The sequence below is a fragment of the Bombyx mandarina genome, chromosome 18 (genome assembly GCF_030267445.1).
Source record: "Bombyx mandarina strain Sakado chromosome 18, ASM3026744v2".
Taxonomy (NCBI): Eukaryota; Metazoa; Arthropoda; class Insecta; order Lepidoptera; family Bombycidae; genus Bombyx; species Bombyx mandarina.
Window position 1 is genome coordinate 6,007,922 of NC_143224.1, and position 17,174 is coordinate 6,025,095.

The following is a 17,174-nucleotide window of genomic DNA, read 5'->3' on the forward strand; positions in this document are numbered from 1 at the left end:
CTCTATCATACCAGTTCTCGCATTTATTCCTCTCGTACTTTCATTCATTCCATTCATACTTTGCATTCCTAGCTGCGACTAATAAAAGGACATTAACAATGCCAAGGACATGCTGAGCCCTTTAACCATTAAGTTTGTATTTAAAAAAAAAACTTGTAAATGAAAAGGATATCTATAATAAATCGATTTTAGTAACATGACCAACTTTTGTCGAGGCTTATCATTTAGGCCGCGGCGACTTCATACTTCGACCAGAAGTTGAACAACAAATCCGTATTTACTATTGATTAATTAAAATCAAATACGATGCAATTTTGTTCATAAACAGTAATATGTAAACGGCATTTTAAACAATTCCATTGCATGTACAAATTAAAAGATTTGCCTTCCTGCACGAAACAGTACTACACGGACTTTGCGTAATTGTGTTACAGATACCATTGTTTGCAACGACACGTCGAACTACCAGTAAAACACGTTTAAAGAAAACTATGTTTTATAGAGTTTTATTTAAGAATCTTTATAGTATAACATTATTTTTCTTGATCAATTCATAAGTAAACGCAGTATGCGGCACGGAAACGCATTGCTTTCCAACGCACTGGAACACGTGTTTTTACTTAATGAGTTTGATTTGAACGAACGGGAACTCTTTCGGAATATCCTGTGAAACCAGTTTGATCGTGATATCCGTGCCGTTTTAGTTAAATGTTAGCACATCCGCCATTACACGAGACATTGGGCATTTCCAATTCGCTTAATAAATATATCAGCGTATTTATAACAATAAAGTAATTTATTGCAATATTAACCTGCATGTGTTTTTTTTAATTGAATAAGTTTAGAATTCAAAATGTATTTCAACAAAAAAAAACCCTTGAATCGTCAGCTAATTTAGTATTGTTGAAAGAAGACTCAATGTGTATGAAGTTTTTTTTCCTACCTATGCTGATAGATGATAGCCTTGGGGGCTATAACAGCGTTACTCCAGCGTGTAGGTGAGCTCTTGGGGCTCAAACCGGAGTGGTGCTAACACTGGCCCTAGCAAGAGCAGTGCTTCGCAGAATCTACCACCGGATCAGAAACGCGACCCACTGAGAAGATCCGGCTCAGGAAACTCAGTGGGCTGTGTCATGGGTTGTATGAAGTGCCCGGCCAGCCATTCTATTGTATACATTATTTCGTGCTCTATTCTCCGCTTGTCTTTTCTAACTGTTAGGATTATTGTCGCAATTATTTTCAGATCCGCGTAAGGCCCATGATGTTAAATAACATCCTGAGCGTCCGTAGACCTGGCCACAACCTGAATACGACATCGAGATATGAAGTTGAAGCCTCAGTTTCATTGGATGACGATGTCTTACCATTCCAACGGAAACACGACTGCTTCGCGGCCGATATAGGCGGGATGGTTCTTTTTTCTTGTTGTCGCACCTTGAGAATATCAAACTACATGGCAACATTTTTTTTTATTGCTTAGATGGTTGGACGAGCTCACAGCCCACCTGGTGTTAAGTGGTTACTGGAGCCCATAGACATCTACAACGTAAATGCGCCACCCACCTTGAAATATAAGTCCTAAGTTCTCAGTATAGTTACAACGGCTACACCACCCTTCAAACCGAAACGCATACTGCTTCACGGTAGATGAGATAGGCAGGGTGGTGGTACCTACCCGTACGGACTCAAGAGGTCCTACCACCAGTAATTACGCAAATTATAATTTTGCGGGTTTGATTTTTATTACACAATGTTATTCATTCACCGTGGAAGTCAATCGTGAACATTTGTTAAGTACGTATTTCATTAGAAAAATTGGTACCCGCCTGCGGGAATCGAACACCGGTGCATCGCTCAACACGAATGCACTGGACGTCTTATCCTTTAGGCCACGAAGACTTCAACATGAAAATAATTTGTAGCAATGCTCATCCACCATGCAACAATCTTCTGCAAACATTGCCATCATTATAATTTATTATGAACAAAGCTAGTGAAACCACTGCGCAATGGAATCAACAAGGTGTAACCATATCACGGTCTCAACCATTGTTTTGCCATCTATCAAATTGTCAAACATAACCCCCCTACATGGATGTTATTTTATAAATCATACCTACTGCATGTAACCGTCCACTTCACTTCTATCTTAAGGGTGGACTCTGTGTCCGTATGTAACAGTGACGTCATGATCAAAAGTCATGATTTTCGTATATTGTTTTCGATTTTCTTGTTGGCCCGAAATGTGTGTTCGTTATCTCAGGCCAGTTTAAATGATCATTTAATACGTTACGATTTTGAGGAAGACGGCACCGTGAGTGATTTTTTTAACTAATTGTATATTTGTAACTACTTAGCTATTATATTTGTCATTTAAAAACATTCTAAATAGCTGAATCACGAAAATAATATTTTACTCCTGTTGTTTGACTAGCAGCTTTATAAAGAAAGTAAGCGTGACTATAAATTAGCCTGATTAAAACTTCATTCTTACCTATATGATAAGCGCTTATGTAAATTGAAGACATGAGTGGACGAAGGGGTTAAATACAAATTTTTTTTATTTCTGAGTTTTTACATTGTATGAAGGTGTTATGTGCCTATAAACCATATTAGACCTTAAAACTCGGGGTTTAAAGGCTATTTTTAGAAATTGCATGTGATGAAGAAGTTGTGTACGAAGAAAAACTACAAGTGATAAAAGTTTGTTGCCCGTTTTCTCAAAAATAGCAAATTGTATCAGATCCCCTTCATCCACTCGTGACTTCAATTATGTGACATAATATTTTTAAGCCTGATTTTTTTTTATTTATCAACTAATTTGTATGAAAAATATTCGTCAAAGTCTATTTTAATCCATATCATACTCATAATAATACTCAAAATAGTCCTAGTTTCATGATTTTTTTTCTATATTTAAGAAACTAAAAAAGGCGATTGCATGCAGCAGACATGCGAATGTTGCGATGGATGTGTGGAGTAACGAGACTGGATAGAATAAGGAATGAATATGTGAGAGGAAGTCTGAAAGTGGCACCTGTGACAGAGTAGCTGAGGAGTGTGCGTTTGGGATGGTATGGACATGTGATGAGACGAAATGAAAATGAGGTTGGTAAGAGAGTGTTAACTATGAATGTAGAAGGATATAGAGGAAGAGGTAGACCTAAGAAGAAATGGATGGATTGTGTGAATGACGATATGGGTTAGAGGGGAGTGAGCGAAGAAATGGTATATGATAGAAGAGTATGGAAGGAGAAAACATGTTGCACCGACCCCAGGTGACTGGGAGAAGGGCAGGATAATGATGATTAAGAAACTAAAATTATACATAAAATTATTTTGTTTTAGAATTTAACAAACATCGAAACATTACAGAAAGATGCAACGAAATATGCAAGTTTTGCACCACCGAGGCGTCACGTTTCGCTTAAGGTTAGTCGAAATTTGATTTGTTTCTTATAAATATTCAATTAGAATCGATTAACTTATATGTTTAGTTTTTAACACGCATTAGTTCTCTAATCTTCTTCTTCTATCTTCTATTTAAATAAAAATGAATTGCTGTTCGTTAGTCTCGCTAAAACTCGAGAACGGCTGGACCGATTTGGCTAATTTTGGTCTTCAATTATTTGTGGAAGTCCAGAGAAGGTTTAAAAGGTAGATAAATATGAAAATGCTCGGAATTAAATAAAAATAACAATTTTGTTTTCCCTTTGATGTGTCCTCCGTCGGACGGATTCCTTTTGTTTGTTCCAAGTTTATTTTATACAAAAGCTTAGGTCTTTTATTTATCAATTGAGGCACTACGAAGCTTGCCGGGTCAGCTAGTATAGTAATATAGTAATTTTATAGATTAACTATAACCAAAACATCTTTCTATTGCGACAAAGGAGGTTTATAATCTAACTAATATCATAACGGCTTGAAGATCTGAAATGTAACCTGAACAAAAACTCTCAATTAGCCTTGAAGATACCATACATCAGCGAGATTTTTAAAAAAAATTAGGAGGAAGAAACTTGGACATTTTTTAGTGCCCTTGTAGGCAAACGAGCATAACGATGGGTTTTTTTTATGTTTGAGACATTACTGGTAGCCTGGAGGCCTTTTCAATTTTACTAGGGCAGGTGGACGAGCTAGGGCTCAGTCAGGAGGGTTGGATTTGCTAACAGTTACCCGAGCGCCTCCAAAAGAAATCTAACAACTCAACAGTAGCTGCTTCGTGAATGAATCTACTACCGGATCGGAATCACTACCCGCTGAGAAGATCCGACAAGAAACTCAGCGGGCTGATGTTCAGGTTAGGTTGCACGGTTACCGGGGTCCCTACTCCTAGTGTTAGAGCTAAAGGTGTCTAATGCAAGGGTTATTGGATCTGATGGACCCCTGATGGTAAAAGGTCACCGTCGTCCATGGACTTCAGCAATGCCAGGGGCAGAGCCAAGCTGCTTTCTACCATATATGTTTAGTACCTTCTTCAGTTTTCGTGAAACGTTGACGTAAATAATAAAAGCACGAGATTAAAGTATAAAAGTAGTTTTAATTATATTTACAGTTTCTTCACTCGAACGTTAAATTTAACACAAAAAGTATAATGCACTTGTACGCAAAAAACTTGAATGCAATCCTGAATTCGCTGTCGCTCGGAACACAATCGGAACACAAATCATTAAAATTGAAATATTTTTTAATGATACCATCAAAAACATAGAAAGAGCTAAATTTTTATAGAATCTCAAGTGATTTGAAAGAATAATAAACAGAATCTTGTCATCAACAGTGCGATCTTACAACTATAATTGGGGCTCATATAATTATTACGACAGCTATGACATTAATGTTGTTCTAAGCTAGTGTTGTTCATATAACGGTATCCAAACTGATGGAAAGTAGTTAAATAGATATTAAATTGGTCCTGTTTTGAGTTTTGAGAGTGTCAGAACAAGTATTTAAAATATATTACGCTGCTGAAGCGTTGATGGAAACATCGCTCGATTGGCCCACAATTCCGATAAACTTGGCACGACGGAAGTGACTCAACAGCCAGCCGATACATAAAATGTATAATGAATACATTATTCTAAATAAAAAAATATTATCCATTCTAATTCCCATGATTGTTTGAGTAATTATAACATCGGGGATGGTGCATAACTGAAAGTCTTTTCCCATGACGACCGCGACCTTCCTCGCCGTCAGATCACGATCAGTTCTTGGTATGTGAATAACCGTTTAGAGCATTGAAGACGAGAAAGAAGAATTTGAATGATTCATATTTTTCACGCACCTATTTTATTTATATTTAAACATACTGTGCTAATAATTTGCTAAAAAACAAAGTAATTTTCTATTTTAATAGTGAAATTATTTAGCGTTGGAAATCCTCATGAAATTTTAGTTTTACTATTTATTAAGCGTGATTATCTACGTATTTCAATACAAACATTGAAATACTCATTGTAGGAAATTATACTCGTAGAATAATAACAATAGTAACTTTCTTAAATTTGTTATTTAAAACTTTTAAATAAAATTTAGTAACTAAAAGTAAAAGTACAAGCTGCACACGAAACAGACACCGAAGGGCCGTGAGAAGGGAAACACGAACTATCTTATGTCGCCATCGAACCAGAAACAAATGTAGTGCCCTAATCGAACTCAATTATTTGGAAAGGAAATGCCCTTTTAACTGCAATTCTTCGAATTTACGTTTCTCTCTCTCTCTCTCTCTCGACCCAAAGACGTCCACTGATAGGCACACGCCTCCCCCATTAGGATATCTGTCTGTGTTACAATAGACAGAGATAAAACTCCTGAGTATCATTTTCTATCTCCGTTAGCAACCAATTTTCTTCTTTTTTTTTGTTTAGTAATTATTGACGACTAGTCATAAGGATCTCTTTGGATTACGACAGCTCCTTTTTTTTTCGAAATGTCTACCTAATCAGGTCATAAATTCTGTCACATGTTTAATGTAAAATAATTGAAACAAGTTTATTCATTATGTAACCATTCATATACCAAAATGAACTTAACAAAACATAGATTCTTATGACACTAAAGTTTATTCAAAATGACCTCCGTGATTTTGAATACAGGCCTTCAATCTGCGCGGCCAGTCGTCTATCGCATTACGAACGAGGTCCATGTCAATATCGGCGGCTGCCTTAATCAAGGATGTCTTGAGTGACTCCAAATTGGGATGAGGCTTTGAGCACGCCTTTTCCTCCAAGTGTTGCCATATCTTGTAATCTAACGGATTCAAATCTGGACTGGAGGAGGGCCAGTCTTCGTGCCGGATGAAGTCGATTTCACGCGCCGCCAGCCAGTCTTGTGTGCTCTTCGCTCTATGAGCTGGCACCGAATCTTGTTGGAATACCCAGTGCCTGTTATTGATCATGGTATGAGAAACAGGTTCCACAAGGTTCGTCAGGACTGTATTTTGATACACAACTGCATTCGTTTTTACACCTTTCTCACAAAAATGTACCTCTGTTAAGCCCCAATAAGAAACTCCCAACCATACCATGAGCGAGGATGGAAAATGACCTCGTTGGGCACGCGGAATACGGTTGCTCGCTTCTTCACTACTGTGTGCGTACACCTTATCATTTTGTTTGTTGTAGCTCTCTTCTACGGTAAAAAATTTTTCATCCGAAAAAAGAATTTCCCGATATTTTTTTCCCGCGTACCGCTTCAACAAAGCGCGGCATCTCTTCAGTCTCAGGTCCATTAGACGAGCATTCAAACGATGTCCTGTTTTTCTTCGATATGCCCGAAGCCCTAAGTCTTCATTTAACACTCTTTTCACCGTGGTTCTGCTTAACCCCATCTGAAGGGCCAACAGTTTCTGCTTACGTTTGGGATTTCTTTGAATTCGCGCCTTCACAGCTTTTATCACTGCTGGAGTCCTAACAGACCGAGGGCGACCACTTCTTGACCTGTCATCTACACTAGAGTCTTCATTGTATCGTTTGATGGTACGATAAACGAATCTTTTGGTTATATTCAAATTTTTCAGTATGTTAAAAATTTGAATTGGCGCGTAACCGCAACGATGCAACGCAATAACTGCAACACGGTCTTCTTTAAGCGTCCACTCCATATTTAAAAATGAGTAAAATTCTAAAAGTATACATTTTTATTTTCATGAACAATTCGAAATTCGAATTCAATAAACTTTTTTGTGCCCAGCATTCTAAAAGAAAAGTTTTTACTGTGTGACAATACTTATGACCTGACTAGTTATAATGAACCAAAAAATCAATCTGAATATTGAGATGTCCGACTGATTAGTCGAATTTCTTTAAAATACTATGAAACCAGCAATTGGATTTAAAATAATTATGATAAACTAGCGACCCGCCCTCGCTTCGCTTCGGAAACATTAAAACACACATGAAACCAAAAAAATGAAATAAAAAAATATTAAAAAAAAGTAGCCTATGTTCATCAGGGACAATCTCGGCTTCTAATGGAAAAAGAATTTTTCAAATCGGTCCAGTAGTTTCGGAGCCTATTCGAAACAAACAAACAAACAAATCTTTCCTCTTTATAATATCTTTATAATATTATTATATTATATTATAAGTAATAAGTAATAAGTAATAAGTAATAAGTATAGATGTTACTTAATTTTTTTAACCCGGATATTTTTATGTTTTATGTGCTTAAAAGCCCACGTATTGTTACCATGTACCTTAAATTTTCTATGCGATTAATTAACGAAACCCATGGACATCAATCATAACGTGAATACCACCATCCACCTTGAGACAAGAGTACGGAGTCTGTATTTTGCTCCTACCCTACAGACCAGAACGCATGACTGCTTTGCGGAAGGCAGGATGCTTCGTACCTTTTTTTTCCTACCTATTCTAGTAACCTCGAGGGGTTAATCTAGATTCACCGAGCTAGTAGGTGAGTTCACGGGGCTCAAACCGGGAGTGTTGCTAACACTGGCCCTGGCAAGAACAGTGCTCCGCAAAATCTAGCATCGGATCGGAAACGCGACCCACTGAGAAGATCCGTCGAGAAACTCAGTGGGTTGTGTCTATGGGTTAATTTACTCGTCGAGCCCTTCGTCGCTAGCGACGGGTTCGACGAGGAGGGTGACCGGACCCGTGCATGCTTACTATACGCCGTATCAGTTAAGTAAGCGATTACTATTTCTACTGCAATACTAATATGTAATTTTTATATAACGCATTTAAGCAATCTCTAGATTAAATAGTTTTAGTGTTTACAATTGGAGTTCTACACAATAATTAAGTTTTGAATTAGTACAACTGGTGGTAAGACCTATTATGAATCCGCACGGGTAGGTACCACCACCCCGCCTAGTTCTGCCGTGAAGCAGTAATGCGTTTCGGTTTGAAGGGTGGAGCAGCCGTTGTAACTATACTTGAGACCTTAGAACTTATATCTCAAGGTGGGTGGCGCGTTTACGTTGTAGATGTCTATGGGCTCCGGTAACCACTTAACTCCAGGTGGCTGTGAACTCGTCCACCCATTTAAGCAATAAAAAAAACCGGCTTCTAGGCTCTAATTTTACCAGCAGAAGAGGAGCATTTCTAGCCTATTTATGTGAAACATAACATTTTTAAACTAGGCCCAATCTCGTAAGAAAACAAAGTAATTTACAACAAGATTGAGTTTTTGGCGGTAACGCGAGCGGTGAAGTTTTTTTTTTATTGCCGAGATGTGTGGACGAGCTCACACCCCACCTGGTGTTAAGTGGTTACTGGAACCCATAGACATCTACAACGTAAATGCGCCACACACCTTGAGATATAAGTTCTAAGGTCTCAGTATAGTCACAACGGCTGCCCCACCCTTCAAACCGAAACGCATTACTGCTTCACGGCAGAAATAGGCAGGGCGGTGGTACCTACCCGTGCGGACTCACAAGAAGTCCTACCACCAGTAAGTTGTGTGATTTGTTTTATTTTTTGTCTATTTGGTGGTTCTTCAGGTTTGAATGTGTAATAACGGTGGTTTATTACCTGTTTAGTATCTGTGAAAGTGCACAAATGTGGGAAAATAAAACAAAGACAAACAAATAAAACAAAAGAAGTAACTTCTCGAGATCCTCCAAAAAGTCCACTGAAAAAGTCTCCGTAAATAACCACCATTTTACTGAGATTATATTTCATCCCATATCATCTCATCTCATCTCATTTCATGCCGTGCCATCTTTCATATTAATCAACTTCATTTCATTTCACTTCATATTATCATTTTTCATATTATTATATTAAAAATTGATAGTGTAGTTTTCATTAAAATTAAAATAAGACTTGACCTAAAGGTCTTAGTTACCAGGTCACAAAATCCCTTAAAAAAATACAACAAGGTAAACGCTGAACATCTAGAGCGTATCAATGAATCACAATTCCATGTTTCCAGGAAACGCCGGACAATGCACTATCCAGTACCAGTCACAGTCGAGGGTTGCTACACCAAGAGCACTCAGGTCAGACTACTGCTAGACTATATACTGTATGTTTTTTTTTATTTTTTTTTATTTTTTTTTATTGCTTAGATGGGTGGACGATCTCACAGCCCACCTGGTGTTAAGTGGTTACTGGGGCCCATAGACATCCACAACGTAAATGCGCCACCCACCTTGAGATATAAGTTCTAGGGTCTCAGGTATAGTTACAACGGCTACCCCACCCTTCAAACCGAAACGAATTACTGCTTCACAGTAGAAGAAATAGGCAGGGTGGTGGTACCCACCCGCGCGGACTCACAAGAGATCCTACCACCAGTAATATTTTTTATAATAATAATGTTGCATGCATAAATGATCTGTCGTAAAAATTTCCGATGACATTCAGAAATTAGCGATTCATTTTGTTATTTCTTAATTGTCTTCGAATGCAAACGGGTATACTAAACACAGGATGATGAGTGGTTAACATCGATTATGGATATCAGGAAAATCAGATGCACAGCTAAACCGCCGTCTACCGCTGAAAACTCTTCTCCAATCTCGTTTGAAGAAGGACATGCCGCAGCGCTCACACAATACACTGGAAACGTAGAAATCTATAAACGCATCATGTATTAACGCAGTGGTTCCAAGGAACCGTCATAAACTAGGCTTCATCGCTCACAAGATCGCTCTTAGCGATAAGACCGCCAATTGCACTTTTTTGTGTTTAATGTATCGCACTGTTTATGTGTTTTTTGGTGTACAATAAAGAATACTCTCTCTCTCTCTCTCTCTCTCTTCAGAAATTTTTACTCTAATGGCAAAAACAGATATTAAGATAATTTCATACAAATGTTCAGAGAGAGAGAAGCAGTAGCTTCATAAAAAATACGATGAGGTCCCAACTGATCCATGGACAACCCTCATAGAGCATCCGAGGGATTTTGTTAATTCCTACATCATGCGAACACACTCATTACCCAATGGGAATTGATATCGTCATTCATGAACTGTCTATACAAAAACTGCGAACATAGCTCAATTGATTTGATTTCAATATATTTATCATTTACATTTGCAAGCACAATAGACGGTTGTTTATATTTATAAACTCTGTAATTGTCAAAGTGTCATTGTCTGACTGTCTTTATTTATTAGATCAGCTTGAGAAACAATTTGAGTATGGCAATAAAAATGGATTGACGAATGGAATGATAATGAATTTGGTGCTATTATTATCTTACTGCTATATTTTTTCTCATCTCGTCAATTTCACGTCACTAGATCTTCATGTTTAACTTTACCGAAAATTTCTTAATTCTTCCGTCAGAATTACGAGTATATAGACAGATTACTTAGTGTTTGAGGATAAATAATCATAAAGAGTCGATTTTGTAAGTCGTAGACAAAATTAAAACTACTTTTACGGTTTAACTTCCATTTTTTTTTATTATTATGTTATTTCCGATATGTCGAATACTTCGTCGGAAACAGTTTGTAGTGACGTATGTACGTGAAAGAAAAGTAAAAATTTAGAAATAATTTATTATTGAAAAATAAGACGGTTATTATCACAACTATTCAAATATCAACGAATAACAACAGTTGTGCGTGCATAAAAACTGTATATAAAACGTCAGAAATCTATACTAATATATAAATGTACAGTGGTTTTTACGGATGTTCCGTTATAACTACTGAACCATGCATCCGATTGACTTGAAACTTGGTATCCATGTAGGAAATACATGTACTTAATGGATAGGCTAATATTTATATGAGTGTTGGACTCCCTACACCAGCTGCGGGGGCGTTAATGATAAGAATCTTTGAGAAATAATAATGTTAATTTTAAATGCCCAGCGAAGCGGACGGGTACAGCTAATAATATTATAAAAATAATAAAAACGAGAGATTAAATCTTTTAATTATTTTTTTTTACAAACATTGTATTATTTTTATTCAGGTTATGCATTAAACGAATACGAAGAAACGCCTTACGTTCATGGCATCGAGTACAATGTTCCAGATGAACATTCGGTACATTATGATCATAAGTATTATGATCGTGAGCCTCACCACTACGCCCCACACTATTTGGAACACGGATACCGTTACAAGCCTTATAATCATGTAAGTTTTTTTTGTTTTTTTTTTATGTATGGCTTAGATGGGTGGACGAGCTCACGGCGCACTTGGTGTTAAGTGGTAACCGGAGCCCAGAGACGTCTACAACGTAAATGCCCCACCCACCTTGAGACATGGGTTCTAAGGTCTCACTTTTAACAGTACAACGGCTGCTCCACCCTTCAAACCGAAAGGCATTACTGCTTCACGGCAGAAATAGGCAGGGTGGTGGTACCTACCCGTGCGGACTCACAAGACGTCCTACCACCATTAGTATTACCAATTAAAAAAACATTTTATTTCATTTATTAATATGTTTTTTATTCTTCATTTTTACCACAACATGACTTATTATTTATTTTAAAACAATTATGTACTAATTCTACCGCAATAATAGTTTTATAAATATATTTCTATTTGCCAGTACATGAACCAGTATGATAAAATTAAATTAGTCTAATTTTGAATTAATGAAATAATTCATAAATTATACTAATACCTAATGTTAAATGACATTGCAAATTTTTTACCGTATGTACAAACTTACTGTATAAAAGATTTATTAGTGTCAACAGAAACAAACAGATCGTTTTTATTAAATTTACAAGAAGAAACTATAAGTTTATGCAAACACTATAAGTTTATGTTTATGTAAAATAATACAAACGGGTCAGAACCAAACAAAAAAAAACCTTTATGCGTTAAAATATTTATAGAAAAATATCCAATGTTGATCGATATAAACAAATTCAGGTTTCCCATTGCAAAGCCAAAAAACCTCTTTTCAATTATCGACGAAGCGAACGCCTGATAACGTCTATCCGCTTAAACCTAAAGGTTATTTATGAAGACAAGAAATAGTAGTTTTAGCATGCTATTAACATCTCTGAGTACTATGAAGGAAACAGTACTGAAGGCCTTCCTTTAACCGCATTTGTTTAATATCTTACGTACGTGGTTAGATTTTTGTCACATTTAATCAGGACATTTTCAGAGGGAATTTTTGCTGGGCGCGGAAAAAGACAGAGGCGATCGTTTTGGAGTTTTTTTTTCTACCTAAGCTTATAGCCTTGAGAGGCTATTAGGCGTAACCTTAACTAGTAGGTGAGCTCACGGGGCTCAAACCTGACGACGTTGCTAAGACGGACTCTAGCAAGAGCCGAGCTTCGCAGAATCTACCACCGGATCGGAAACGCGACCCACTGAGAAGATCCGGCGAGAAACTCAATGGGCTGTGTCTGTGGGTTAATTTACTCGTCGAGCCCTTCGTCGTAAGCGACGGGTTCGACGAGAACGATGACCGGTGCTTGAGGTACCTAAAAGCACCGTTAGTGGATCGGAAATGACGTGTTTTGGGCGACGTCGACTGCTTTCCATTCTGTCCGCAGGATCGGGAATGTAGTTACCAGCGGCCACGATGAGAGGGTTCTCGTGACGTTTGGAGAAACCGAGACACTTGAATATGGTCAGAGCAGTAGACGTCTTTCGGCTATTAACGATAATAAAACATTATTTAATCAACTTAGTGAATCATGCATATTTCTTAGTTGGTATCGAAAATGAGATGAAAATTGAATTTTGCTTAACCTAATTTGTATTGCTAGTGCCACGTTGACAAATGTTATACAAAAAAATAAATCAGTAACTTCGGTATTGTTCCTTCGTGCATTTTAAAAAAACAATTCGATGAAGAAAATTCGTAATAATAGTTATAAGTATCTTTTGAAATTCTAATCCTTCCGCGCCTAATTACAAGGCGTTAAAAAAAATTATGTAAGTCACATCTTGCTACTGTGTCGTATGTTGTGTTTTAACCGACTTTAAATTATGAACGGAGTGTAGTTTCTTTAAATATTTACCGACATTACCGATATTACCGACAAATATTACCTCGTATAATCAAACGTTTCTAAGATGTTTAATATTGCATTAAAATTCGGTACGTGATTATTTTGACTAAGAGTCTATGTCACATTCAATTATTATTTGTAAGTATTATTCTTTGGATTCTTTGGCTAAAGTTTTTTTTTTTTAAATCTGTGCTGTGGTTTATTTTGTAATCATGATTTTTAAATTGAATGTCAATACTAATATTACGATGTTTTGACTTATTTAAAATAAGTATGTTTTTTTTTTTTTTTAATTTATAATTTTTTGTAGAAATGTAACTATAGCATTTTCACGTATTTTGGTTTTCTAAGAGAAATCTTAAAACCTATAGTTTAATTTCTATTAGTAGGTACTACCAAGAAATGAAACGCGCGTATTACATTCGGAATCTTTGGGCACCGCGTTGTAAACGCCACCGCTTTTCAAACATGATTTAGAAGTCCCAAATGCGTCTTTCAATACGAAATATAAGTTTTATAAGTAGCAGAAGTAGATAATTGTACCCATAATAGGACCCACACACGGTCAAAATGCTTTACAAGAAGTTCTGAAAATTAATTAGAAAGTGGTAGTAGCAGGGAATGACCATAAATTCTGATTATGTTTTGGTTAACTAGTAGGTATCATCGTAGTTCCTTTATTTGCTCCCCATTCAAATTAGGCAGGACTCGCAATACTAATCACGATACGCTTTCCATTCTTCGGTAAGTCCCTTAGTCGCTTTTTAGGAGACTGGTGGGAAGGCATGTTGTGGTGATATCCTAAGCTAGCAACATACAGACGTAATGTTCGTATTTTAGGTTTTGTTCCCTCTGAAGGAAGAACAGCGTATACGACAACTACATTGCTCAGTTCCAAAACACTTATGTTTCAGGCATTAGCGGCGAAAACACTTCTCTGGCCAATAGCCGGTATTGCCCTGCTGGGAGCAGCGGCTGCACTTGTTACCAATCCTGTTCTATTGCAACTAGGCGTTGTCTCCGGCAGGAAACGGCGTGACAATGACGACATACATGGCCCGGATTACAATAAAAAACTACGGGACATCCCAACGAAACTTGACAAGGCGTTTGAACCTAATATAGCAGTTCAACATGTAGCAGACTTCCATCACAGAATGACTAATTGGGAGGAATTTAAGGCAGTGAAACACGCCGACAGAACCGTTAAGAAAAATAACGATTTCATAAAACTAAACATTGACAAAAGCGATGAAGATCAAAACTTTGTTCCGATACCTTTAATCAGAAAGCAGTAAAGACATGTACTTTCATAGATTCAGATTGGAGAGACGTACACTATTTTTTGAGAAAAACAAGATATAATAATAATAAAATTGTGTACCATTATTAGTACGCATAGTAATGATGTACCTAATTTTAAATTATTCTTATAATATTCGACATCGATCGTGATTGACAAAGTCAGGGGGTCAACAAAACCTTCGTGGCGCAAAAGATTATTTTCTAGCTTCGATTAAAAAGAAAAACATGCCATGAGGCTGGAGACACCATGGAGGAAATATCATTTCAGGCTGTTGGCAGGAAACAGATATTATTATGTCAAAATTATGACATAAATTGATTAAAACAATGATTTTAGCTGATTATTCTTAATAAAATATTATGTTTTACTGAGAAACATTCGCGACCATTTTTAGGATAAGATTTCACTAACAGATATAAAAAATATCTACATTAAAAAAAAACGTAGTTTTTTATTATAATAAACCTTTTTGTACAAAGTAGACACGACTTTATCTATCTGGTGTCGAGAAATAAAACACAATTATGAGTGGATTCAAGATAAAGGGGATGAACTTGGTTGTGACGGGTGGTGTGATAGTTCCTAGCTGTGAATATTATTAAAGATCCCTAACATGCCCTTTTAAAATTTGTATTAAATTGACAAATGATTTAAGGTTTCTGAACTCACCAAATAAATTACTGTGTTATCGATATACTGTCCAAATATTATGTTCACGATTCACATTCAAACCACTAAAACAACACAGATCGGGAACAGAATTATCATTTAATCATTTAAAAATGAATAACAAGAAATAACTGGCACGACACTCCTCTAGAACACATTCACAATAAAACAGAGCAGAATTATTGACAAAACAAACTATAAAATCGTATTGTAAACCGTCGTTTGTATAGCTAAACGTCATCAGAGACCGATCATACGGTTACATTACGAACGAAGTGAAGTTCGAACTACCTACGCTTCGTCAAGCAAAGCCATTTGAATGAAGTTGCCTATGTTGGTTACACGTTTGAATGTGTGGGTGCGGCAACTCCAGCGCACGACACATGAGTGATTTTACTATAGAGCCCGAAAGAAGTAATTATTGCCAGCATTTAATGCTTTTTATTATTTAATAATGCTTAAATATACTAAATGTTAGTAGTTTTAATCTACTTGTTTTAATCTACTTAAATTAATTAATATACTAAATGTTAGTAGTTTTAATCTACTTGGGGAAAGTCAAATTTGCTGATATATTTAAACACGTTTCTAATCTTCTGTAATAGACATAATCTTAGAAAATCGTCAGTCATCAGCTAGGTTAAAGTCTCAATTGCATTAAACAACAACTGTTCCACTCTTCAAATCTGAACACCCAATTCGAGCCAGAAATAGTGGTACATGCCCGTGCGGAATTATAATAAAGCTTACCACCAGTTTCCTTCTCGTTAAACTACGGGCTCAGAAGGTGTGAACATACTAAACATATGCATCATTAACGTTCTACAGTATTACTTACAACGTCCTTAGTAAGATATTACAGAGTTAAAAGTGTTACAAAACCAAACTCGCTATTATTCTCATCAGCTCTACTCTGTTAAAATATTTACTCATGTGTAAACGTTCGAAAAACTTGCTCCGTGACAAACATGCGTGTGTGTACTTGTAACACGTGAGAAGAAAGTATACGATATGTATTACGTGTATTAATTACTACAATTTCGGTAAAGGGCCCTGGTTCTGTAGTTATTTTTTTCTTTCAATTATACATATAATAAATATTTAAATATAATCCTATGTGTCTGAACATTGAAAAAAAAAATTAAAATATAAAGAATAATAAAAAAAAACAATCGAAATAAAAAAGCGTAATAGAATAAAAATATGAATTTTATATTTTTCATCTCCGTCTCTGTTTGATTGTTTGTTTGTGGCAAAAAAATTATCGTCATCCAAAAATTTTTGGAATCTACTTTTAGACTGTTAGATGTTAGACTAGTTAGACTTAGTTAACTAAGATTGGTTAAAGTTGTCGGGAGCCCGACATGCTGGTGCGCCGCCTCTACACAGGGGTGGTGCGGTCGATAGGACTATACGGGGCTCCCGTGTGGTGCCACGCCCTGACCCGCGACAACGTCGCGACGTTACGATTTCCGCAGTGTGCGATTGCGGTCAGGGCGGTTCGCAGGTACCGCACCGTCTCGTTCGAGGCAGCGTGGATGCTCGCCGGGACGTCTCCCTGGGACCTGTAAGCAGAGACACTCGCTGCGGATTGCGTAGACCGACGTCGTTGGTCGTCGACTATCGCCTGGACGACCCGTCGGTCGGACGTGCTCGGAGTGGCGCCGCTAGTCTGGTTGTAGTGTTGACCGCGAGAACACCCCTACTCTGACCGGGTTCTGACCCCGAGCGGAGATCGGACGTCAGGTGTAAGAGTGCAGGAGAGTCGTTTAGTGCGGTAGGG

The 17,174-nt window shown here is 37.0% G+C and overlaps 2 protein-coding genes across 6 annotated transcripts in view; one reads left to right on the forward strand and one right to left on the reverse strand.

Annotated features, from left to right (window-relative positions):
- spri (Src homology 2 domain-containing protein sprint) overlaps positions 1-15,668 on the reverse strand; it is a 282,388-nt gene extending 266,720 nt beyond the window's left edge. For 2 of the 4 annotated variants that reach the window (XM_089734758.1, XM_089734755.1), the window contains exon 1: positions 15,392-15,668. The gene's annotated coding sequence lies outside the window, so the exon portion shown is untranslated. The remainder of the gene's footprint in view (positions 1-15,391) is intronic. The other 2 variants (XM_089734767.1, XM_089734764.1) reach the window with 1 other exon arrangement.
- On the forward strand, positions 1,710-15,384 carry LOC114246340 (uncharacterized). 2 transcript variants are annotated; one of them, XM_028178814.2, is made up of 5 exons: positions 1,710-2,314; positions 3,349-3,432; positions 9,409-9,475; positions 11,406-11,572; positions 14,331-15,384. In XM_028178814.2, the coding sequence occupies exons 1-5, from the start codon at positions 2,096-2,098 to the stop codon at positions 14,712-14,714; spliced, it is 921 nt and encodes a 306-aa protein (XP_028034615.2). In that variant the 5' UTR covers positions 1,710-2,095; the 3' UTR covers positions 14,715-15,384. The 2 variants fall into 2 exon arrangements, with proteins under 2 accessions (XP_028034615.2, XP_089590896.1); XM_089734770.1 differs by having other exon boundaries at positions 3,376-3,432.
- Positions 15,669-17,174: the final 1,506 nt, after the last annotated feature.